The 26,892-nt window shown below is 42.7% G+C and overlaps 1 protein-coding gene across 2 annotated transcripts in view; it reads left to right on the top strand.

Moving 5' to 3' along the window:
* LOC144696069 (parkin coregulated gene protein) overlaps nt 1-26,892 on the top strand; it is a 646,838-nt gene that overhangs the window by 522,349 nt on the left and 97,597 nt on the right. For both annotated transcript variants that reach the window (XM_078567303.1, XM_078567302.1), the window contains one exon: nt 22,307-22,478. In XM_078567303.1, coding sequence (XP_078423429.1) covers nt 22,307-22,478 — 172 coding nt within the window. The remainder of the gene's footprint in view (nt 1-22,306; nt 22,479-26,892) is intronic.

Below are 26,892 nucleotides of genomic sequence, written 5' to 3'. Positions count from 1 at the left end.
GTACATGGACTTCCAAATGCATTTATCACAGTGCCGCACAACAGACTTGAGCAAATTTATGGCTCATGGAATAAAAGGCAACGTGAATATGAAGTCGGCTGAGTGACAGGTGGTAGTGGTTAATGGATATTTTTCGGGCTGGGGGAAGGTTTATACTGGAGTTCTCCAGGGGTCAGCGTTGGGACCCTTGCTCTTCCTGATATATATTAATGACTTAGACCTTGGTGTGCGGGGCACAATTTCAATGTTTGCGGATAAAACGAAACTTGGAAGCATTGCGAGCTGTGAGGAGGAGAGTGTAGAGCTCCAAAAAGACATAGACAAGTTGGTGGAATGGGCAGTCAGGTGGCAGATGAAGTTTAATGTGCAGAAGTGTGAAATGTGATAAACATGGAGAGACAAGATAAAATAAAAGGTACTGCTCTAAAAGGGATGCAGGAGCAGAGGGAGTGTATATGTGCGTAAGTGGGTTCTGAAGCTGAGCCATATTGGACTCAAAACATTAGCCCTGTTTCTCTCTCCATAGATGCTGCCAAACATGCTGAGTTTTTTCATCACTTTTCTGTTTTTATTTCAGATCTCCAGCACCACAGTATTTTGCTCTTATTATTATGTGATATCAGGAAAAGCTTTTTCACACAGTGTGTGGTTAAGGTCTAAACTGCACTTCCTGAAAGTGTGGTGGAGGCAGGTTCAACTGAAGCATTGGAAAGAAAATTAGATTATTATCTAAAAAGAACGAATGTGCTGGGTTACAGGGAGAATGGCACTAGGTGAATTGCTCATACATAGAGACAGTGCGGACACAATGGGCCGAATGGCCTCCTTCTGCACTGTAACAATCCTGAGATTCTGTGATTCTGTGAAATGCTTATTAAAATGTATTTAGTGTTGTAACATAGGGAATTGTGGAAGCCAATTTGCACACAACAAGATCCCACAAACAGTAATGAGATATTGATTGGATAATCTATTTTGCTGTTGATTGAGAGATGAATATTGGCTAGAACACCAGGGATTACCCATTGTCCTTTGAATAGTGCCATGGGATCTTTTATATCCACCTTAAAGGCCAGATGTGGCCTTGGTTTTATATCTCATCTGAAAGATAGCATCTCCAACTGTGCAGTGTTAATGATATGTTAATTGTATTATTAAGCTTAAAAGTATACAGATGATGAGTATTGATTGATTAATTACCTTGGGCACATAGAAAGAGACACTCCAAAAAGAAAGTAGAAAGATAGACTCACTTCTAGCCACATTGGACTGATGCCTGGCCTCGTCTGAGCACAGAAGCCCAGCAGGGTCAGGTCTGGTCAGTACTTGGATAGAAGATGGCCTGGGAATAGCAGGTGTCATGGGAAGTCAGTGTCAGCTGTGGGTCAGTTGATAGCCCACTTGTGTTTGAATCAGAAGGTTGGGTCTCACTCCAGGACTTAAGCACGAGATTCTAGACTGATACTCCCTTCAGCGTTGTACTGGAGTGATGTGCTATCTTTCAATTGAGATGTTAAACTAAGTCTGCCTTCGCAGTTGGATGTCAAAGGTACCCTAGAATAAAAGAACTCTGGGACACTGGGTAGTAGTTAGGAAGGAGTCAGACATTTGTAATGTTGCGTTCTGTAAATAAATCTAGCGTTAAGGTAAAAGATTGGTATCTGGCATACTTCACCATCTGGCTGTCAGGAGTTTAACATGCAGTATTCCATCACAAACATACTACGCTAACAGCCTAGATTTTTGTGCTCAAGTCCCTGGAGTGAGACTTGAACCCACAACCTTTTGACTCAGAGTTGAACGAGCTACCCATCGAGCCAAGGTTGACACTTAAAAGCTTGCGGTCTTGTGCCAACTATTTTTGACAGATCTCCTGCTCCACCAATCCCGTGATTCCGGGTTATTTCGTGAAAACCTGGACTGAAGCCCAGTCGCAGTATGTGCAACAGCTGAATCAGCTTTCCCCTGTTTAGTACAAATATGCCTGAGGACATTCACTCCTTTGCCGTCACGCTTTCTGAAACGAATTGGGAAAATCAGAACCTCATAAGGCGACTGCAACAAAAGCAAAATCTTGTGGATGCTGGAAATCTGGCATAAAAACAGAAAATACTGGAGACGCTCAGCAGGTCAGGCAGCACCTGCCTCATATATTTTAAAAAAAATCATTTGTGAAAGGCACAAGGAGCAGTGGCTGTGGAACCATAGCCCTGGATAAGTCCGAAGGGTTAGAAGAGGAGGGAAACAAATTCAACCAATTACATGCAAGCTCTCAATTCTGTTTAAAACAGGACAGAGTGGATGTGGTGCTGAATATATATAAATACCACACAGGGCGAGGTCATAACTTGCATACAAAAATGTCATTAGCTGTATTACAAATAAAATGTTACTAATTTTTTTTTAGTTTGAACCACAAATGATGAGCAGAAACATTCAACGCCACAAATATAGGCAGGCGTCCACACGACATTACAAATAATCATTACAACAGAAGGAGACCAATTGACCCATTGAGTCCATGCCTGCTCTTTGGAAAGCAGTGCATTCAGTCCCATTTACCCTCTCCATTCACCCTAGATCTGTAAGATTATTTTCCTCAAATTCCCATCCAATTTCCTTTTGAAGTCATTTACCAATTAATCATACTCAAATTAAAAGGGGAGGCGGTGGCCTAGTGGTATTGTCACTGGACTAGTATTCTAGTGATCCAGGGTGGCGCTCTGGGAACCTGGGTACAAATCCCACCTCCGATCAATAAAAATCTAGAGTTAAAAGTCTGATGTTGACCATGAAACCATTGCCAATTGTCATAAAAACCCATCTGGATCACTAATGCCCTTTAGGGAAGGAAATCTGCCATCCTTACATGTGACTTGTGGTTGACTCTTAAATGCCCTCTGAATGAGGGCAATTAGGAATAGGCAATAAATGCTGGCCTAGCCAGCAACACCCACATCCAATGCATTAAAAAAAAGGAAACTAATTACATGTTCAGGCACTAGTATTCCAATGAGTTCCAATTCCACCCACTTCCAAATAACACACTGATAACACAAAATAAGATGCTTTGTCATCTGGTGGATCTCATGTCAAAGCTTCCCCAGGGATGAGTTGGATTCCATACACAGTCTCCCTCCCACCAGCAATTAATCAATCTCCTGGGATTTTCCTTAACCCTTCCTGAAAGAGTTGTACCTTTCCCACTATAAAAAGTGATTCTCTCCATATTCATAGGACGTTCACCTGTGGGAGTGCGCAAGTGGGTTTTCTGATTGCCATGGCACCACCGGCTATGTTATTGGAACCATTCTCCGCGCACACTGTGGAGCTTTAACTTCTGGCCGATTCACCAAATAAATGTAACTTTGGATTGCTGCTTGTGGCTACCTCCACTGAGTTGGCACAGTTTGAAGGAAAACACATGCTCCAGCGCCAACACCTGCTCTCCAATAAATAATCAGCTTAGCCATTCTGTACACTGGAATAGAATCTGTGAGAAACCATCAATTGAGCTAATTCAGCCATTGCCAGGTGTTAAATGTGCATTGACCAAATTGTCGAGCACATGATTTCAGTCCACAAACCGTCTCCCATAGCTTGTTGCTAATTATACTATCTTGTTGCTAATTATACTATCTTGTTGAATATCCTTTAAGCCTCGATGATAAAATGATGTCCGTTGGTTTATACATTTCTCAAACCCATTGTATTAAAGGCTGATTGCCATCTTGGGAGTGATCCTTTAGCCCTCTTATAAGCTGCAAGAATCAATAAAACTGTGTATGGATCCTGAGTCACAGGGTCAACTGTTGGAATGATTTAAGACGAACTCATTCAGGAATATCGCCAACAAAGCTGACTCGCACCAGTTGCAGGACATTATCCATTTTGATCGTAACAAAATAAACATTCCACTGGGACTGAAGTAAGAAGAAAGAAAGACTCGCATTTATGTAACACCTTTCACAACCTCAGGATGTCCTAAAGTGCTTTACAGCCAATGGAGCACTTTCATGAAGTGTAGGTACTGTTGTGCTGTAGGAAATGCAGCAGCCAATTTATGCCCAAACAGTAAGTGCCCAAAAATAGCTTTTCAGTTATTCTTCCATGAGATGTGGGCGTCACTGACTAGGCCAGCATTTATTGCCCATCCCTAGTTGCCCTTGAAAAGGTGGTGGTGAGCTGCCTTCTTGAACCGCTGCAGTCCATGTGGTGTCAGTACACCCACAGTGCTGTTAGGGAGGGAAGCTATCAGGTAACAAACAGACAGTCTCTTTTAGGTCTTCATTAAATATTGGCCAGGACAGTGGAGGGACTTCTCCTGTGCTCTTCTTTAAAATAGTACCCTGGGATCTTTTATATCTACCTTAAGAAGGCCGATGGGGATTTGATTTAACGCCTCATTTGAAAGATAGCACCTCTGACAGTGCAGCTTTCCCTCAGTACTGCACTGGAGTGTAGGTCTAGATCACGTGCCCAAGTCTCTGGAGTGGCAATTGAACCATCAGCCTTCTGACTTAGAGTGTGACCACTGAGCTGTGACAGACACATAAGCGTCGATTCAGTCTATCTTAAACCAACATTCGTATGTAAGCAGAACGCATTGTGTCATTTTAAGATTTCACAGTTAAGTTGGAGGCACAGAATAAATTTCTATGAAACTCAGCTTCACCCCTCTAAATATATTAAAATCTGAGTAACATTTTATTCATTAGACATTTAATGGATGCTGATGTTTTTGTAATGCAGCTTATGACTTCTCCCTGTGTGGTATTTATATATATTCGACGCCATATTCACTCTATCCTATTTTGAACCAAATTAAATGTTATCATTTAACTGTTTCAATGTGTTCCCCTCCTCTTCTAAAGCTCTGACTTACTTGGGGTGATGATTCCACTTCTGTTCTCTCTTGGTATTACCCTTCTGCGGCGTATTTAAATCAGATCTGGGGGTAGGGCTCTTATCCTGTGCAAGATTCAGAGACAATTGTTCGATTTTTCGAAGTATTCCCATCTCCGCCCAAGGCTATTATATTAGAGGTTTACTCAACCCGAGCATTATGCACCACAGTGTAAGATGTATGGGTGGAAATCTTCCCTTTGGCACCCTGTCTCGGGGATAGCAATGAAATATGCAGGAATCCTTCACTCTGAGAGCAAGCATTACTCCATTTTATGTGAGCTTTCATTCTTTTGGTGTTCTGCATTAAGCTGAAAGCTATGGGATACGTTAACAAGCAGTTGGAGCTGAGCTGGCAAGCAAGCAAGTATTGATGGGCAGGGCAAGTGATTTGTTGTAGCGTGACATCCTGTGACAAATCTGGCAAATTTCTACACTTGTTGCTTGTAGTGCAATTTGCTGCCTGAATACCGCAACTTTGCATTAAAAAAAAACTCCTGGAGTCAGTGAAAATGCTATTTCCTGAGCCAGTCTAAGTAATAACGAAACTCTTGTCCTAGCTTTGAGATATTTGAATGACAGTGGCCACACAGAAATGTTGGTGTCTGATTTAGGAGGGGAGCTGTTGATGTGCGCTACAGAGCAAACACAGTCATGTACTATAATTGAAACTGACAGCGTTTAAAGAAATTGCCCTGTAGGTTGGTGCTGCACCTCTGTCTCCTGTGTTGGGAAAAGACAGGTGGCATCCAAAGCTGATGTACAAAAGTAACTCACACTCGTGTTGGGAAATGAAACCTTTACAGACCGATTTGAATGTACAACAGTTCTGACATTTGACAACAAGGCAATTAGTTTTGAATTCTTACTAATTTAATGAGACTGACACTGTATTGTAGTTTTCGCACAACTGCCAAAGTGACTTAAGTATGTGTTTTTGTGGAAACACTAATTGTTCAGACAGCTTATTCACTGATAGGCAATTATAGAGCACATGGGAGAAGTGGGTCAGTGACATAACAGTAGAGTTCATAGTCTCTCATTCTTAACTTCAGTAAGCTGGATTCTTATCCATGTGCTTATCCGCATTCTTCTGAGACTTAGATCAAAGCCAGTTATTTGTAGATGTTTACAACAAATGTCTTGACGTTCAGCAACTTTATTCTTCTGTCAGGAAGGAGAAAAGTGACAGATCAATCAGTTCATGTATTTTATGCAGTTGTACCATGGGTCTTTGACCATTCTTTGTAGCATAGCTTTTCAAGTCGGGGTCCCTGGATCCTCAGTCTATCAGTTTGTTGTATTTTGTTGACTTCCTGGCACATCATTGCGTTATAATTAGAAGAAAACTATATTTGCTACTGTTTTCTTTCAGATAGTTGACACTTGGGCATCCCTGGGAATGTATTTTAATATTATTTTTAGGGGGTTGGTAACCCCTGGGAAGCTATGAATATTTGCAGGGAGAGCTGCCAGAAAAAGTGCAAAGAATTGCTCTGTAGAAGCTAAAGGAATATATCTATTCGTTCCTGGTGCCAAAAAGGAAAGGACCAGTGACAGGTATTAATACTGGATTTCTTTTAACTGTCACTGTGCAATTTGTCAGGGAATTGAGTCAGGGGCTAGGACTTTGAAGTTTAACTTGTATATTTGCTTGACACAGTTGCTAGCACCATTGTCACCAGGTTAGAAAGTTGTGGGCTTGAGTCCCACTCCAGTGTTTGAGCACATAGTCCAGGTTAAAGCTCCACTACAGTACAGAAGGAGAGCTGCAGTGTTGGAAGTATTGTCCTTCAGGCGAGCTTTTAAACAAAGGTCCCTGTTCAGGTAGACATTAAAAAGCTGTAATGTTAGTGTTCTGGAAGGCCGATGCATGAAATAAAATGCACTGAATGCACCTTGTGATCCAATTACTTATGCAATGCAAGTCTTTATGGTTTTTGCGGGCAACGAATAACAAATTCTTGTGCAGCCACGTTAGATTGCATGCAAAACACATTGGGGCTGAATTGTCTCCCATGCTGTATCATGATTTCATTTTGGAAGGATGCATTTTCATAACTGTAATGTGTTACAATCCCCATGGAGACCAATAGCGTGAGAGAACCGAACTTCCCAAATGATCCCAGTGTAAAAGCCCAATGGGCAAGTTTCTCTTTTTAAAACTTTTAGTGTAAAAATCAATATAAATGAAACATGCATCAACAGGCAAATTGCGAATGATATAAACTATAAATAGCAGACACAACAAGGACAGAGCTCATGGATTCACTCCACAGCCCAATCACCATATATGACGCTAATTTCAAGCCGAAAGTCCTTCAAAGCTCTGGACTTTCTCCGGTAGAAATTACAGCTTCTGTTCTTTGAGGATTTAGCCCAATATCCAGCTGACAGCAGAGCACAACCAACCCAAGATCCATGGGCACAGTCTTCACCAAAATGGCACGCGTGTGCAGAACCTGCTCAACTCTGCTCACGACGGTCTTGGTGGCGTAGATCCAGCAATGTTATCGTCAAGTAACAGAAATGACTGCAGCAATCACGTATTTGCTTATTCCCAGCTCCTGAATCCAGCCTGTCTTCTTGACTCTTGTGTCTTTTTATCTGGCTTCCACCAGCTTCAGCTTCCCCAGCAAACTGAAGTTTCTCTTTCCATTTCAGATGTATTTTGCCTAAAAAACCTGAAGGTTCAGTATCCCTTTCAGTTAGCTGAAGTGTCCATTCAGGGTCTGTCTTAAAAATACAAGCTTTGAAACCATGGATTCCATCCCAAATGGAAAAGGTGAATCCTAGCAGGAGTCGATGTCCTCAAGGAGGGGAGAAATGTGAATGGGTTTTGATCAGTTTTTTTTTAAATTTATTGATGATGCTTACTTTAGTGTGTTGTCATTAGATACCCAATGCTATAACTATTAGTGAACCTTCTCCATGAATCAGAATAGTTTCGATGGTGGCCTACTCTGTATTGACCATTAATCCTATTCCATGGTCCTCTGACTGTAATGGACCTAGAAATATAAAATTGGCTGTCATTTCACATTCGCACAAAGTCAAAATTTAACCCAGAGAATGGGCTTCAGTTTTAAAGTGAATATTTGGAGAGAAAATGAATGGCATATTTATTATTTTCTGCCTTGGGACCATACAGAGAGTGATTCACTGTCGTACACTGTTCATATACCTGCTTTATATCAATCATAGAACAATACAGTGCAGAAGGAGGCCATTTAGCCCATGTGCCTGTGCCAGTTCTATTGAAAGGGCCATCCAATTATTCCAGCTGAAACCAGCGGGTGGTTTACATCCTGAGCCTCATGGACTATACATTCTGCAAAAAAGAGCGAAATGATGTAGCAGCAAGGGACAGATTCCAGTAGCAGGTGTACACTGTGTGCAAAATGACCATGTGCATTCAACAAAAACACCAACTTGCATTTATATAGCCACTGTGGCATCGTTAAACATTCCAAGGCATCTCAAAGGAATGTTTTCAAACATTTTTCATATTTAATGGGAATGATATTATGTCACGCTCAAATGATTAAAACTATCCACCCTCTGAAAACACCTTAAGGAGAGTGTTCCTAGCACGTTCTGTAGCTGCTTCTCAATACCCCTTGCTGCACTGGAACTAAACCACAATGGATTATTCAATGCATCATTTTGCCTTTTTTACTGTAAACATTAATCTTGGCACAAATAGATAAATGGGATATGATTTAAAGTTAATTTGCGTCGCTGACCATAACTTATTGCTGACTGTCACACAGGAGTCATCTGACCAATTCACTCATGGAATATATGTCATAAGGCATCTTGCATTTAACTAACCCATTGAATATGCAAAGGGCTTTTTTTTTCAATTATAATTTTACAGTTACAATTTATGGGATTAAAAAAGGACGGTAAGATTAATGCATGGTGTTACAATGTCCAGAATGCCTTTTTTCTTCATTGACAAGAACAGATTAGCTTCTTCCGTAGGTTACAAACTCCATGAAGTTTTACATTCTGCTATAAACAATTAATATGAAATCAATACATATTATCACAGTGTATTTAGGAGGGTTACACAGTGTACAATTTAAGATTTATTTCTTGTGTGTCACATTTATGATTTATTCCAAAAGTAGTGTTGTAACACTTTGAAAATGTAAATCTGCAGACTACACGAAAAAAATTAGGAAGTCCTTTACATCAGATGACATGGTGAAACTATTTTGATAGAAAAATCCATGACAGCCTTGATTGAAATAGTCCTTTGGTAACCCAATGATGCAATCATATCAAGAGCACAAAAGAATTTCTGAGAATAGGAAACTGAGCTAATTTAAAAATACATTTACAAGCATTTGTTCTTCCAGTTCTTGCCATGAAAGCACTGAATAGTTTGAAAGTGATTCAGAAATAGCTGCAAGCATGATTTTAAAGTCATGATTCTATACTCTTATCGGAGGTGGATACAATATCCATTCTAACACCAGAATTAAAGATGGCTTTGATAATGTTTTTCTTCCCAATTTGTTCTCCTTTTCTTCTGCCCTCTTCTGAAGCTACTGATTCTGGCAGGGGTATGATTCCATTAACACTCACCATCGCCAACACCTCACTGAAAATCTCCCTCTCTTCATTCTTGGGATGTGGGCGTCACTGGCAAGGCCAACATTTATTGCCCATCCCTAATTGCCCTTGAGAAGGTGGTGGTGAGTCACCTGTCCTGCCTCCCATCTCCCACTATCTTATACAAACCTCTTATAAAAACTGTGTTCTAACTCACACTAAGTCCTGTTCATCCCTTACCCTGCGCTCACTGACCTACATTGGCTCATGGTTAAGCAATACCTTGATTTTAAAATTCTCACATCTTTGTTTTCAAATTCCTCCATGGGCTTGCACCTCCCTATCTCCAGCCCTACATGATTCTCGAAAATCTCTGTGCTTCTCCAACTCTTCCCTCTTCTGCATCTCCCATTACAGTTATCCCATGATTGACAACCGTGTCTTCAGCTGTCTAGGCCCTAGACTCTGGATTTCCCTCCCTAAGCCTTTTCACCTCACTGTCCTCCTTCAAAATACTCCTTAAAAACTACATGGGATGGAATCAATTCCTTTTGTCTGATAACACTCCTGTGAAGCAACTTGGATGTGTTACAATGTTCAAAATGCTGTAAAAATGCGAATTGTTGTTGTTGAAGTGGCCATCCTTCAGATGCGATCTGGACAGTTAACATTTGGAGGTTTTGTGACAATAAAGGGTATCATAGTGGAGCTTTATCATGTGTTTACCAATATTAATACTAATACGTTTTCCACACTGGTTCATGATCAGGAACGCTGGCTGATCTTTAACTTCCTTAGCCTTCAGGTACTGATTAGCTAAGCTTGTCCATTTTACCTTCTTGCTGAACTGGAACTGGCAGCTCTGACTTTTCACTGCAGATGAATGGGAAAGCCCCACATCAAAAGAAGTTGGCTCATCAATTATCTGTTCCTCCGTGCTCTTTGGAAACCCCATTCCCTGTTCACTTTCAAAAGTCTCTCTCCCTGTTTTCTCCTGAGTTGATTAATAGACGCTGCTCTTTGGCTCCCTTAACTTCCTGATGCTACTCCCCAAGCTGCCGCTTGGGAGCTGTACGAAAAAGTGAAAAGAGAGCTGCTAAGAACACAGTGCAGACTCGATGGGCCGAAGGGCCCCTCCTGCACTGTGTGATTCTGTGATTCTGTGAAAATGCCGAAAGAAGAGAAGAAAGGAACGTACAAAGCATTGGAGGATGCGGGAGAGAGGAAAAGTGAGAAAGTCAAGCCGCCAAAGTAAGGAAGAGAGCTAGTAATGGAAATGGGAGAGAGAGTATGAAAAACAAAAGTTGAGGAGACAAAAGAGATCTATAGATATGAAAATGAGAACTGAAAGAGAGAAGCAGAAGTGAAGGAGGAAATGTTTTTTACTTGTAGTATTAGTGTTTTTTTTAATTTGTTCATGAGATATGAGTACCACTTGTAAGGCCAGCATTTATTGCCCTTGAGAAGATGGTGGTGAACCACCTTCTTGAACCGCTGCAGTCCATGTGGTGTCTGTACACCCACAGTGCTGTTAGGGAGGGAGTTCCAGGATTTTGACCCAGTGACAGTGAAGAAACAGCGGTATATTTCCAAGTCAGGATGGTGTGTGACTTGGAAGGGGAACTTGCAAGATATGGTGTTCTCACGCATCTGATGCCCCAGCCCTCCTGGGCGGTAGAGGTCTCAGGTTTGGAAGATGCTGTCATAGGAGACTTGGCGAGTTGTTGCAATGCTTCTTCTAAATGAGACACACTGCTGTCGCTGTTTGTTAGTGTTGGAGGGAGTGAATGTGGGAGATAGTGGATGGGGTGCCAATCAAGTGAGCCTCTTTGGCTTGGATTGTGTTGGGTTTGAGTGTTGTTGGAACTACATTCTCCCAGGTAAGTGGAGAGTAATCCACCACACCCCTGACTTAATCTTGTGCTTGGTAGATGGGGTTTGGGGAGGCAGGAGGTGAGCTATTCGCCACAGAATTCCCAGCCTCTGCCCTGCTCTTGTAGCCACAGTATTTAACTGGCTGTCCCAGTTCAGTTTCTTGTCAATGGTAACCCCCAGAATGTTGATGGTGGGAGATTCAGCAATGCTAATGCCATTGCATTTCATGAGGATACTGTTAGATTCTCTGTGGTTGGAAATAGTCACTGCATGACACATATGTGGCGTGAATGTTACTTGTCACTTATCAATCCAAGGCAGAATGTTGTCCAAGTCCTGCTGCTTGCAAGCATGGACTGCTTCAGTATCGGAGGAGTTGCAAATGAACATTGCGCAAACATCAATGAATATTCCCACTTCTGAGCTTAAGACAGTGGGAATGTCGTGGAAGGACTGGGAGTGCTTTTTATTCTTTCACGGGATATGGGTGTCACTAGCTAGGCCAGCATTTATTCCCCATCCCTAATTGCCCTTGAGAAGGTGGTGGTGAGCCACCTTTTTGAACTGCTGCAGTCCATGTGGTGTAGGTGCACCCACAGTGCCACAGCGAGTGTCCTTAAGTAGAAGCATCTGGAAGACAATATGTTTGGTACCATTGAATCAAAGTATTTTGTTAAAATGTATTTATGTTGGCATTGTGGGTTAACAGGATCCAGGCTGGTTGGTGAAGTCAATCTACGACACAGAGCCTTTCCTTGCTGAGAGAGTTTATTGGCCTTGTTCAGTATCAACACTTCTCACATACACCCAGTGTCCCAGCTATCCCCTATTTTTATTTGTTCAAATACCTATGAGCTGTTTCCCTTAACAATGTAATTGACATTGAGAAACTTTAACATTGACATTGTGAGTAGTCTTTTGGTGTTCCAACTATTGATCTTATCAGTCGTAGCTGCCAAGTCTTTGTTCAAGTCTCTTGTCAAGCAATGCCAGAAATTTTGGATTGGCATCTAAGAGCTATTTAGATGACTGAACTTCTCTAGTTTGGTCAACATGAAATTTGTCTCACTCTGAAGAGGTTACTTTTACATGGTATGTTTCCAGAATGCTCAGCCCAACAAAACTTATGCTGTCGGTTTTGCTTTGTGCTTGAATCCAGATTTACTCTAGCGTATAATTGATTATGTAGACTTCTTTCAAGTTTGATAGATTTACACTGTAGTAATAATAGCTGCATGTTTGAGATACTTTGTAGGTAGCAGGACAGGCTTTGATCCTAATTTTTCACAGAAATCTTTCCTCAGTATCATGACCACTTTTAACTTGGGGTTGATTTTTCAGGGCATTGTGCTTCACAATGGCAGCTTGATGTTTGCTTTTCATTCAAGGGTCTCTTGCTGAAGAATTAGAGTCAGAATCATTACAGGACAGGAGAAAGCCATTCGTCCCATCAAGACCATGGTGGCTCACTGTAGAGCAACCCAGTCAGTTCCATTACCCTGCCCTATAGCCTGTAATTCAGGTCTGTTACCCAAATGATGCAATTTTTCTGAAGAAATTTTGGTATAAAATAAATGTATTTTCCTGCCCCAAATGCAATTTTCAGAATTATTTTCACCAATTTCCCCCCAAAAAATTATTCAGTTGAATAAAAATTTTATGAAATTCCTAACATAACAGGAAGCGTATACATAGATTGGCTTTGGAGAGAACAGAGTAAGATTGCCAATCTAGTATCTTCAAAATTAAACACTGAAACTGCATATACTGCAATTAAATGTGCAGATGTTCCATAACAAAGATGTATAAAGTCTACAGTGATGGAGTGGGGAGACTCAGTGAAAAAAGTTGCAGAACATACATGTCATTCTATAATACATACAAATATACATACGAATTAGGAGCAGACGTTGGCCACTTGGCCCCTCGAGCCTGCTCCGCCATTCGATAAGATCATGGCCGATCTGATTGTAACCTCAACCCCACATTCCTGCCTACCCCCGATAACCTTTCACCCTCTTGTTAATCAAGAATCTATCTAGCTCTGCCTTAAAAATATTCAAAGACTCTGCTTCCACCACCTTTTGAGGAAGAGAATTCCAAAGACTCAAACCCTCTGAGAAAAAAATTCTCCTCATCTCTGTCTTAAGTGAGCGACCCCTTATTTTTAAACAGTGACTCCCCTAGTTCTAGAAAATGAGTGTGTGCATGTGGCAGGTATCTAATGTGAGTGCAAAGTTCATTCCTTTCTCTCAGAATTTGACTGACTTTCCACAAATCCTTGAACTACTGAAGTTCGAAGATAAAATTCCAACCACATATCACAACAGGAAATTCAGTAACTGTAAAAGATTTAAGAACTTGCAAAGATTAAACCCTTAGAGTTTCAACTGGTTTTTCAAAAATTGATGGATTAATGTGGTGTTTAAATTAGTTGTTTAATATATTTTTAATTTCAAATTGTACAGCAGCACAATTCATGGATTGAAGAAAATGATTATTGAGTATAACTGGTTGTTCTACTTTATTTAACAATTTTAACAACAACACTGCTGAAGAAATTACACAGAAAAACAAAGGGTAAAATGCGCGCTATATAAATGAAATCCCTCCTAGAGGAGGTTGGATTTCTTTATGTGTAGAGATGAGCAGTAATGAGCAGTTGAATTGTTCGTGGCTTGTAGAAATTCCTAAATGCCCAGTCATTGCCTCTATGGCATTGTGTTCCACAAATACCACTCATAACCTTGAACTCTAAAGAAAAAGGGAGAATGATAACTATGTGCTATATGAACTTGAGCAGCAATTGTAAAATGACATGCTTATCTCTGAGCTTCCTTGCATGCCATTATCAAATCATTGCTTTCTTGAGCACATTTGCATTATCAGGAGCAAGTTTTTTCTGCAAGATTGGCATTTGAATTTTACTGCACTTTGCTTTTACCAGCACAGTGGAATACAATAAGATGGAAGGTATCTTATGAAATTAGGTGTACTTAAAGGATTGTACGTACTATATTTGATGTCATTAGATACCTGCCACATGTCCAAACAGGGCTTTTTTAATATGCACTTCTGTTAAATGTTTCTGGTCTGGAAGCCAAAGCTCCTGTGTGTACAATATTCCTAATGACTAGGATTTGAAGCCCTCGTTATCTGTATAGCCATAATAATGCTCACGCAGCCTTAATATTAAAGGAGCATCACATTCATATTGTAAGTCATCTTGAATTGAGAACTTACAATTTTACATTCCTACAATGGAAACAAATAAAATCTGTCTCTAGGGCCTCTTTCTTGGAGAGACATAAAGAAGAGTTTGCAAAATACATTCATGAGTAAGGTACCTCCTTAAACATGCATGTCCATCTAACTTTTCTCTTTAAGAGATTATGATTGTTTTAGAAATGCAATCTTTTGTCTCAAGACTTTGTATCAATTCCTATTCAAATTCTTGATGTTACAAAAGTGCTGCCATTTTATATTTTTGTCACCATTTTGATTGTACTGAGTGAGACAAGTTCATTGCTACCATTATGCAGGTGTCAACACTTTGGTAACTGACTAGTTATTCTAAATGGCTTCAAACTTTTCGTTATTTTGCTGCTCCCAATTCCTGGCCCTCTCTTTCCAGCTGCTGGGAAGGCTGTGTTGGAAAAATAAACTCAAATTCCATCCCTCGCCCACAATACAGGAAGTGCATAGCAATGCTCTGTGCACAACACATAGTAGACGAAGGGTTTTTTGGTGTTTTTTTTTGCTAAAACTAAGGGGGCATGATCAGAGGTCACAAAACTATTGTGATGCGCAAGATTGAATTAACGGGAGCAGCTTCTTGTCAGGGAAAAAATCATCAACGCGCGAATAGGTGTGGTGAACAGGAGAGAAAGAGGAGTATTGTCTTGTCGATGGGTATAGAAAACGCCATGAGTCTACAAATCCACGTGTATCCAGAGAAGAACTGATGGCTGAGGTTGATTTTGATATTGGAACAGATTTTGTGGAACAGTGATCTAAATTTGGGCCAAGAGCTCAGTTAAAGTCTCCTCCAAGAAGCAAGTGATATGAGTCTAAATTGGGTATGCAAAATAAAAAGTTTGAAATTAAGTGGTGATCACCCCAGTTGGGTGCACATCCATTAGCTAGGATCAACGGTCAGTTAAAAAGTCTGCCTTGTACTATAACATAGCGGCCATAGGGGTCAGCTATAACCTGAGAATGAACAAAGGGAATGCCTTTATGGATTAGAATTGCTGCACCTCTCACTTTACTATGAAAACTAGAATGAAACATCTGCCCAACCTAACCCTTGCGCATTCGAAAGTGGTCAGATGCATGTAAGGCGAGTTTCCTACAGGAAGGCAATGCCCACTTTCAAATGATGTAAATGAGAGAGAACTTTGCTTCTTTTAACTGTCTGATTTAGACCTTTCGCATTCCAGGTGATAAAATGGATTGGACAGCCGCCCTGTGAGGCCTTAATATTAGTGGACATTATGATAATGAAAGTGTATCAAAGCATATGGCCCCCACAGGTTAACCATTGCAAATAAAGGATTAAATATTTTTGAACCAGAGCTTATCCATCTAAAGAATGTTAAAAACTGACCAGAAGGAAAGTATATATGTACATTTGGAAAAGGACGAGAAAAAGGGAAAAAAGAGAGAAGAAAAGGGAGAAAAGAAATAGAAGAAGAAGGGGAAGAAGGAAAGAAAAGCTTACATCAGCTCCCCAAATGCGGTGAATGCCCCCCTCATGGCTAGCGTACTATTCATTCCTATCTTACCAGTGAGTCTTGAAAAGACAACCCACATTAAAGAAATATACAATCAGATACTCCAAACAAAAGTATTGTATTTAGCATATGCTCAGCATATGCTAAACAAGGTGCAGAATCTGTCTGAAGCAACAGTTTTGTAATACAGTACTCAACAAGAGAGGGATTCAACTCTCAAAGAATTCAATTGCACATGTGGTAAAAGGTAAAAAAATAAACACCCATAGCGTTTATGTAAAACTTCCCATGGTTAGTGCAATTTGGAAATAAGATACAAAGAGATTGGTATTACCAACAAAACTTATCGTGTAACAACCACCACACATAGATACCTAATTAAGCGTTGAGTACCATTTTGTCCTGGCTGAAGTCTCGATATGACTTATTAAGAGAAAGTACAACTGTGTCCTTGACAAAGGCTGAAACTTATAGTGGCATGTTGAAAATCTTATTCGCTCTGTTGAAAGTTACACGCAGGCAAACAGGGTGCAGAAAGCCATATTTAAGTTCGGCTTCACGAAGTTGGGCTTTAACAAATTTATATTCTCCACGGCGCTGGGCTAGATCCACGCTGAAGTCAGGGTAGATGAATATCTTGCTTCCACGGAAGTATAGTTGACCCTTTTCTCTGGACAGATGCAAAATTTGCTCCTTCACTCTATAGCGATGCAGGTTTAGTATTATCGGCCTTGGGTACTCACCATGCTGTGGCTGCAACACCAAAGAGCGATGGGTTTGATCCACTACCGGCGGTGAATCAAAACTCTCCTTGCCAAAAACCTCCAAAAGAAGTACCTCGGTAAAAGTTGTACCGAGAGGATCCTTAAATTTGTGTCTTCAGCTGCGATTCTCCAGGTCATCCACCTTCATCAGCGATTTAGCATTTTGGGCTTCTAGCTGGGTGCAGCAGGTCTCCAGAGCCGCCATTCTGTCACTCGAGTCAGTAGCTGATTCTTCAACATCCCGCAGCCTTTGATTGAGGGAGGCGACCGAGGCTTGTAGAGTAGCAACAGAGGTTTGTAGAGTTGCAACAGAGGATCGCAGTTCCGAACGGAGTCCAGCAAATTCAGTGAGAATAGTGCTCTGTAAGTCAGCAAGTGTGCAGACGGAATTAAATTCAGCGCGGGAAACCGCCATGTTGTTACCAGCCGTAATATCGGGCACCGCAGCCGATAAAGCACCAAGCCCGGTTTCATTCTGATTGCTTTGGCCGCTGGGTTTAGACATTTCAAGTGTACGTTGAGCATCAGAGCAAACCCCAAGACACTGACAGTCAAAAAGCTGAACCTTTCCAACTGGAGGGTTTTAACATGAGTTTTCATTTGTTCCCCTCCCCTCCCCTCCACATCCACACCCCCCCAACCCTGCCCCCCACCCCCCCCCCCCCCCACCACCACATCCACCCACACCTCACCACCAGCAACGACATGGAACATGAAAAAAATGAAATACAATTTATATTTGTATCTAGGGTTGCATGTGTCCAATTTAACTTTAATCGTCCAACATAAGCCATTAAGTTATCGTTCCCTGAGCCGCTTGTTTGCAATCAGAAGTTGGCAGCAATGTTCCCATTAAGCAGTCGTGCAGCAGCTTAGAAGGTACAACGTAGGCCTTGTTCTGTGGTAAATACCATACAAAAATTTAAAGGGTCTGTGCACTGTTGAAACAGGCCACGCACAACAAATAAATTTTATGCAACACTGGTCACACAGCGCAATACTGATTTGATGTATTTTTAACTCATGGTTTTTCAAAGCTTATATAAGATACAGAAATGTATCACTAACATTTAATGACACTGATAGCATTATGGATAGCATCTTGCTCTGAAGTAGCATCTTCAAAGCAAAGAAACCTCCTAATCGAAATAATGGTCGCCTAAGCCAAAGAAAGAGGTAGTGGGGGAAAATGAGCAAAGAGCTTTGGTGGAGGAACTTCGTTTTAAGGATGGTCTTAAAGAGAAGTGGTGAATGGGGGTGGTTTTAAGGAGAGAATTCCAGAGCATGGAGCCTGGCTGACTGGAGATACAGCTGCCAGATGTCATTTATATAAACGACATAGATGACTGTGTGGGGGGGTAGGATTAATAAGTTTGCAGATGACACAAAGATTGGCCGAGTGGTTAACAGTGAGGTTGAGTGTCTTGGGCTACAGGAAGATATAGACAGGATGGTCAAATGGGCAGATAAGTGGCAGATGGAATTTAACCCTGAAAAGTGTGAGGTGATACACTTTGGAAGGAGTAATTTGACAAGGAAGTATTCAATGAATGGCATGGCACAAGGAAGTTCTGAGGAACAAAGAGACCTTGGCGTCTGTGTCCATAGATCTCTGAAGGCGGAAGGGCATGTTAGTGGGGTAGTGAAAAAGGCATATGGGACACTTGCCTTTATTAATCAAGGCATAGATTACAAAAGTAGGAAGGTCATGTTGGAGTTGTATAGAACCTTGGTGAGGCCACAGCTGGAGTACTGTGTGCAGTTCTGGTCGCCACATTATAGGAAGGATGTGATTGCACTGGAGGGGGTGCAGAGGAGATTCACCAGGATGTTGCCTGGGATGAAACGTTTAAGTTATGAAGAGAGGTTGGATAGACTTGGGTTGTTTTCGTTGGAGCAGTGAAGACTGAGGGGCGACCTGATCGTGGTGTACAAGATTATGAGGGGCATGGACAGAGTGGATAGGGAGCAGCTGTTCCCCTTAGTTGAAGGGTCAGTCACATGGGGACATAAGTTCAAGGTGAGGGGCAGGAGGTTTAGTGGGGATGCGAGGAAAACTTTTTTACCCAGAGGTTGGTGACGGTCTGGAATGCACTGCCTGGGAGGGTGGTGGAGGCGGGTTGCCTCACATCCTTTAAAAAGTACCTGGATGAGCGTTTGGCACGTCATAACGTAAGGTAGGTCAGGTGTTTCTCATGTGCAGACTCGATGGTCCGAAGGGCCTTTTCTGTACTGGAGGGGGTGCAGAGGAGATTCACCAGGATGTTGCCTGGGATGAAACATTTAAGTTATGAAGAGAGGTTGGATAGTAATGTGTGATTCTGTGATTCTGTGAGATGTGGGGTGAAGTGGTGGAGGTAAGGAGATGCACAAGACACCCCAAAGTCTAAGGAGGGGTTTGTATGACTGGAAGAGGTTACAGAGATTGGGAAAGGTAAGAACATGAAGGAATTCATGTGCTCTGTTGGGAATTTTCAATTTGAAGCTTTGGGAGACCAGGGGATCCATGTAGATCAGTGAAGACTAGAATGACAGGAGATACAGAACCTGCTGTGGGATAGGAAATGGGGACCAGAGTTTTGAATGGAATTCTGTTTATGATGACAATGTTTACAATGAGAGGATAACTAGGAGCCTGGGGGTGGCAAAGGCATGATGAAGATATGAACAGCTGAGGTGGCTGCAGTTGGGACAGAGGTGGGCCATGTTAAGAAGGTGTAAGCAGGTGGTCCTTGTGATGGAGAGAACATGGGGTTGAATAGGAAACCAAGGTTGCCAACAGTGATGTTCAACCTGAGACTGTAGAGATAGAGTGGATAGAACTGCAGGATGAGTGTGTGGATCATTGTTCATTGTTTTGGTCAACCAGCGTTAAACTGGAGGAATTTATGACTCATCTAGAACTGGACTCCAGCAAGTAGCCTGAAAGTACAGAGGAAGAGGACAGGTCGAGAGATATGGAAAAGAGGGTGTCGTCCTCGTACACGTGGAACTTGACCCAACATTTGCAGATGAAGTAGCCAAGGGTCAGCATGTACATCAGTCAGTGGACGGATCAATTTGGATCTTTGAGTGACTATGGATGTAATGGTATGAGGTGGGAAGGGAGCATACAAATTGCTAGAATTATAATAAGCCATTATTGGTGATGCTATGACAAAATCTGGACAATAAACAAGAGACAGGCAAGGAGGTAGACTGTGTCACTAGCTACAGAGAGGTTGTGATGGATGGGGAGGGATAAGGAACCACAGTTATAGTCACAGAGCATGTTTCAGAGCTGTGGCAGGGACAGAAAACTTATTGGGAAGATTGAATAATGGAACTGTGAGTAAGTTAGGCCTGGATTTGGAGTTAACATGTTCAAGGGTTTTCAAGTGGAAAGAGAAGTTGGAGCAGGACAGAGGGTGGGTTCCGCCTGTCACTTTGGGAATTTGATATACAAGCATGCAACCTCAGTCCTGGGCCTGGTATACTTGTCTGGAAGATCGATCAAACCTAGGGAAAGAGTATTCCTTTCTATGATTATTACAGCCAAACTGCAGGGGCTGGTGCAGATCCAGATGCAATAGCAGCTTTCTATAGGGAACCGGACAAATAATTGAAGGAGAAAACATTGTAGTGATATGGGAAAGATCAAGGGAGTGGGACCAACCAGATTGCTCTTTGGCACAGACTCGATGGTCCAAAAGGCCTCCTCCTGTGATGTGCTATTCCATGATTCACTTGGATAAGGAAATTAACCCTATTGTCAGATTTCAACACCAAACTTTAATATACTATTTGGTGGAGTAAGGAAAGGGATATTAATTCATAGTCAAAAATGTTAGAATAATTGAATGATGCAGTACAGAAGAAGGCGGCATTGGGTCTCCCCATGGCAGGTTTGGTGGCGGAGGGGCATTTAATCAGATGGGAGGGTGGCAGGTGTGGACCCGACCACCTTCCCGCCTCCACAACAATTAAGCCTGTGGTGAGAAGGCAATTAATGCCGACTTAAGGGCCTTAGTCTTCTGTCGCTGGTGTTAGCCCAGCGGCAGGCAGGAGGCTCACCATGCAGGGACCACGACAAGCAAACCCATGTGGTGTGGCTTGCAGCTTCCTGGGTGGTGGTGGGGGTCGGGAGGTGGGGGGGCTGTTGCCAGCGGGGGTCCCTTGTTCCAAGGCACTTAGTGCCTGATTGAGGGGCCCAGACGGACCCAGAATCGGGAAAGGGGGGCCTGTTGAAAGCCCCATCATCTGCCTCCCCTGCAAACCCCTTCCCAGCATCACTCACCTGTGGCCCGGGGTCTAACGAAGATGCTGGGCCTTGGGTGTTTGTCATCTCAGCAGCAGCTCTCCTCTCCACCTCTCCAGTGGAACTGCAGTCCAATAGAGCTGCGAACCTCTGATTGGCCAACAGCTCTTGGCAGGGGAAGGCCCCTCCCCCCTCCACTGGCCTGTCAAGTGCTTGAGTGGCATATAATTTGGCGGGCCTTCCCGAAAAGAGGTGATACGGGGATATCGCCTGTTCTGCAGCCAACAGTTGAGGCCCCCGTCACCTCCATTAAATACCACCCATTGTGTCTGTGCCAGCTCTTTGGAAGTGTTATTCAATTATTCCCATTGCCCTGCTCTTTCCCCTAGCTTTGTAAGAGTTTCCTTTTCAAGTATATATCCAATTCCCTTTTCAAAGTTACTATTAAATTTGCTATCACATCCCTTTTCAGGCAGCACATTGCAGATCATAACAACTCACTGTGTACAAAAATTTGGCCTTATCTCCACTTCGGTTCATTGACATGAGCCTAAATCTGTGTTCTCTGGTTACCAGCCCTCATGCCTGTTGGAACAGTTTTTCCTTATTTACTCAGGACTAGGGCAAGGCGACTCAGTTTAAAAGTAAGGGGTGCCTTATTTAAAACAGAGGTGAGGGGAACATCTTTTCTCTCAGGGGGTGGTGAATCTTTGGAACCCTCTTCCCCAGACAATGGTGGTGGGGGGTGGGGTGGGGGGGGGGGCAGAGTTATTGAGTATTTTTAAGGCTGAGGTAGATAGATTCTTGACTAACAAGGGAGTCAAAGGTTACCGGGGATAGGCGGGAATGTGGAGTTGAGGCCACGACCATTTCAGCCATGATCTTATTGAATGGCTGTTTCGAGCTCAAAGACTGCAGTCTTTCTTAGCGTAAAGTCTTTAATGAACTGATTGTAAGGTGGCTGTTTGCAGTGCGTGGCCCTCGTGGCGGAGGTCACATGACTACAGCAAGCCAGATAGGACATGTAGTAATGCTGCATTTCAAAGCCCACGCAATGGTGGAGCAGGCGCGAGGGGGCCGTTTGGCCCACTGACTTTGTAGGGGTTCTGACTTTGTACAGATTTGGTTTTGTTGCTATTTTGTATGTTTGTTGGTATGTTCTATCAAATTCATAGTTTTAAACGTGTACGACTGAAAGGTTGATTATTTACTGCTGTCTTCCACAGGTTGAAATTGAAAAATTGGACTACCATCACTATCTGCCTCTTTTCTTCGATGGTCTTTGTGAGACAACTCATCCATATGAGTTTTTTGCCAGACAAGGAGTCCATGACCTGTTGGAGCATGGTGCATCAAAAGTCCTTCCTGTCATCCCTCAGCTTATCATCCCGATAAAAAGTAAGAAATTGAACTCTGTTTTTAGTGGTTTAAGGATGGGGATTTGATTTAAAAAGCACAAGAGGTGGTGGGCAGGGTGGTGGGGGATGGGGGCGCCTCCATCAGAAGCCCCCTTTTAACCTCAGGCTCACCCCCTTGATGTCCAGTAACAGCTGAACCTTCACCCTCACCCCAGCCTCTTCCCCGACAGGGCCAATTGCCCACTGTCCACCCCCCTCCCCCGCACCCCCACCCCAACCTCCCACCTAGGCCTCCCCCACCCTGAAACCCCCAAAATTTACCTAGTCCTGGAATCCCAGGATTCAGGGCTCCGGGGATTAGGCGCAGTCCCAGTCCCATCTACTGCAGCTTCTGGCGCTGCAGGGACTAGACAGCTGCTGGCCAATCAGATTGGCCAGCAGCTCTCTTAAGGCGGTACTTCCTCCCAAGTGAGGGATGGGAAGTCCCACCTGCAGCAGTGGTAGAGGGAGTGAATGTTTCTGAATGTGGCACCAATCAAATGGGCTCTTTGTCCTGGATGGTGTCAAGCTTCTTGAGCGTTGCTAGAGCTGCACTCATCCAGGCAAGTGGAGAGTATTCCATCCTACTCCTGACTTGTGCCTCTAGGCTTTGGGGAGTCAGGAGGTGAGTTACTTGACACAGGATTCTGGGCCTCTGACCTGCTCTTGTAGCCACAGTATTTATATAGCTAGTCCGGTTCCATTTCTAGTCAATGCTAACCCCTAGGATGTTGATAGTGGGGGATTCCGTGATGGTAATGCCATCGAATGTCAACAGTCAATGGTTAGATTCTCTCTTTTTGGAGATGGTCATTGCCTGACACTTATGTGGCGCAAATGTTACCTGACATTTGTCAGCCCAATCCTGGATATTGTCCACGTCTTGCTGCATTTGGACATGGACTGCTTCAGTATCTGAGGAGTTGCAAATGGTGCTGACCATTGTGCAATCATCAGCGAATATCCCCACTTCTGACCTTATGATGGAAGAAAGGACCTTATGACGGAAGATGGTTGGGCCTAGCACACTACCCTGAGAAACTTCTGCAGTGACGTCCTGGAACTGAAATGATTGACTTCCAACAACCACAACCATCTTCCTTTGTGCTAGGTATGACTCCAACCAGTAGAGAGTTTTCCTCCTGATTCCCATAGACTTCAGCTTTGCTAGGGCTCCTTAATGCCGCACAAGATCAAATGCTGCCTTGATATCAAGGGCAGTTACTCTCACCTCATCTCTGGAGTTCAGCTCTTTTGTCCATTGTTGAACCAAGGCTATAATGAGGTCAGGAGCTGACCTGTCCCAAAACTTACACTATCCTGAAACTTTTCAAAAGTTTGAGATGAGACATCAAAATGCAATTACCTGTCCTAAAAAACAATGATGGCAGCAGACTTGGATTAATCAAATTCCTCTGGAATATACAGCCAGCAGGACTTTAAAAGCTGTTTACCAAGCCAGAGAGATCAGAGGTCAGAATGCTGTACTGAAAGCCTGCAAAGAAGCCGTCTCTCTCTTTCCTTCGCTCTCTCTCTCTCTCTCTCTCCCTCTCTCACTCTCAATTATTGCACCTGGATTTGCAAAGTAACCATCCTGAGAAAAGAAATCTACTGTAAATGGAGATCTTTTGGGAATAAAATGTGGAAATCTACTCCAAAGGTCTACATCCAGGGAGACAACTGAACAAAATGTGGAATCACCACATCGAGACCAGCCAAAGGAGAGCTAAGCATATATTCCTTTGTTTTATCTTCTTCATGAACTGTAAAAAAAAACAATTAAGCCTATCCTCTTATTCTACCCGTCTGTACTAGCGTGTGTGCGGGGCCCAGGGAATTTGTGGGACATATGAATGATGGTGGCGATTTACCGAGTTTTCCTCAATTCAGGAAATAGTTTCAATAAACTTACCTTGTTCTTTGTTTAAACTAAGAAAACTTGAGTGACTAATTCTTTACAATCTGCAGTGTTGGCAAAGTACATCCTTGCTAAATTCATAAAAACCCTTGGCCTGACTTTTACCTTTGGCAGGCGTGCCCGATGAGCGGGCCAGGGACCAGTCAGGAAATGGATTGCCAACTATGATCAGCCCCCGACTGCGATTTCACACTGGCTGGCCAATCAACGTCCAGCCAACGTGAAACGCACGCTGAAATGCCCAGCGCTACCGGGGTGGGTGAGGCAGGAGGAGAGCAGGTGATGATGTTTCTGTGGGTGCGGACGAGCGCTACGAGAAAGCTCCCTGAGGGCAGGCGGACGCCTCAGGGAGCTGGTGACCTGAAAAAGCTAAAATAAAGGTTTTAAAAGCTGAAAAAAAAGTGTCCATGCATCCTAATTAATCACCTGAAAATATAGTCGATGCTGTCCACAGAAATTTATTTTTACTTTATTTCATTGCAGAAATTTCATCCTGCCCTTGGATGAGGTTTGGATGAAAAATGCAAAGGCCATCTGGCCGATTCGCCCGTCCGCCCACTGTAAGGTTGGACAGGCAACGAAAAATCGGAGTCAATTGCGCCGTTAATGGGCTTAATTGCCCTCTTAATGGTTGGTGGGGGCGCCATCCGACTTTCGCGCTTGCCCGCCAAGCAAAATATCGCGCGAGTGCGCGATGACATCGGGATGCTCGCATGAGGTCTTCTCACCCACTCGCCAGTGGGACATAAAATTCTGTCCCTTTGTCACAGTCAGACCTGGAGTGGTAGAATAGGGGAATCATTTATACCCCTCCTCATGTGGTTGTAACAAATGTTATACAGTATACACATTTACACAAAAGCCAAAGGCACTCTTTATTCTGAACACACACGTACAGAGATGAAAATGTAATGAACGTGCTTAATTTCAGTTTGTTAGCAACACACCACAATTCATCTGAAGTTCCACAGGAAATTTCCTGTATAACTTGGCTTGCAACTACTTTTATGACGGTTCAATGGTGCAAACTAGGGAGTTGAGAAGAGAAAGGGCCTGAATAAAAACAGCAAAACCAATGCATAGTGGAACATTTATAGCTTTTTGACTGACATCGTGGGCTTTTCCCTTTGTCACATTATGATTGGGTGGCTGGACACTATTACATTGTACCAGCAACCAAGCTACAGTAATTGCCTTGTTCTCAACTATAAGTTCAGCGTGATAAGCTGAGATGTCTGATGGCAGCCACTATAATACGCTTATGTAAGCTCCCTATTTACGCAATGAGTAATGGAGATTACTGTATTTGGTCTGGATCTTAACGTGTTATGCTGCCTGTAGTCCCTGTTCCTGAAGATTTACTCTGGTAGGCGTTAGTGAATAGGTAGCTTTGTGGTCGGCTGGTAATCAAATCATGACACGAAAGCTGTAATAGACCTTCTGAGAGATGAAGTTTGCAAAAGCTGCATTGTCTTGACTCGTTACACTCGTTTAGCTTTAATGTTATTAACACAGACTAGATAAAACTTTGGATATATATTTGAGCTTAAGGGTATTTATTTCAGAGAGAACTGATTCTGCCAGCATTATAAGATGTTCAGTGGCTGGAGGCACCCGAGGAAACAGCTGAAGCTTCCCCTGTTGTGACATGACATTGCGGTGAACACCTATTCTCAGCAGCCTCTAACCAGAAGGTTTAAAGCACGAAGCACACCAAGGGAGTGGCTATGCAAAGACCAGCGAGTGTGCAGATGTCTCCCTTTATAACACTTAGGAACAAATCATCTGAAACCAATTCCAATTAAAAATTGCGCCGCTCTATTACAAATTATTGATTCTTTCCATGGATGCTTGTTGTTGGAGTTGAGGGCATTCTGAATGCAAATTAAAACCAAATGATATCTCTAGACATTTTTTTCCTACATTTGAAAATACCCAGCAAGAATTTCACACTATGAGTTTCCAACTTGAAGGAGCGATTTTTTTTTCAGGATCGTTTCTTATTTGTAACAATACGCGTTTGCTTGCTCCTGTTGGAACGAACGGTGACTTTTACCTTGTATTGGCAGAGTTCTATGTCCCCAACTCCCAGTAGCTGAGGCTATTCATCATTTCCCAGGGTCAGACGCTATTACATCTGACACATTCACATGGAGTACTGGTCGTTGACGTATCAGGAGGGAAATGAAGACAGGTTATAGGGGCCAGGACACCTTGCTGATCAGACAGCTGTACAGAATTTGCCCCCTCTGCAGTACGCATGCAAAAAAATCAATCCTGCTAAGGAAGGATTTTTTTTTTTTAATTTAATTAATGATACTTACTTGTTTCCTGGCCGTAGAACCACAAATGAAGGGCGTCTCTCCTGTGAATGGTGCCTCAAAAAACGAGAACGAGCCAGAAATCCTTGACGACACTATCTGCACTTCTCAGGAAAAGACCTATTATCTGTCTGGAACAGCTGCTAGGGCACTCCCCAAAATTAAAAGCGATGCGA

This window comes from Cetorhinus maximus, chromosome 21, assembly GCF_964194155.1.
Source record: "Cetorhinus maximus chromosome 21, sCetMax3.hap1.1, whole genome shotgun sequence".
Lineage (NCBI taxonomy): Eukaryota > Metazoa > Chordata > Chondrichthyes > Lamniformes > Cetorhinidae > Cetorhinus > Cetorhinus maximus.
Note: the sequence above shows the minus strand (reverse complement) of the source record. Positions and strands in the feature narration are given on the sequence as shown.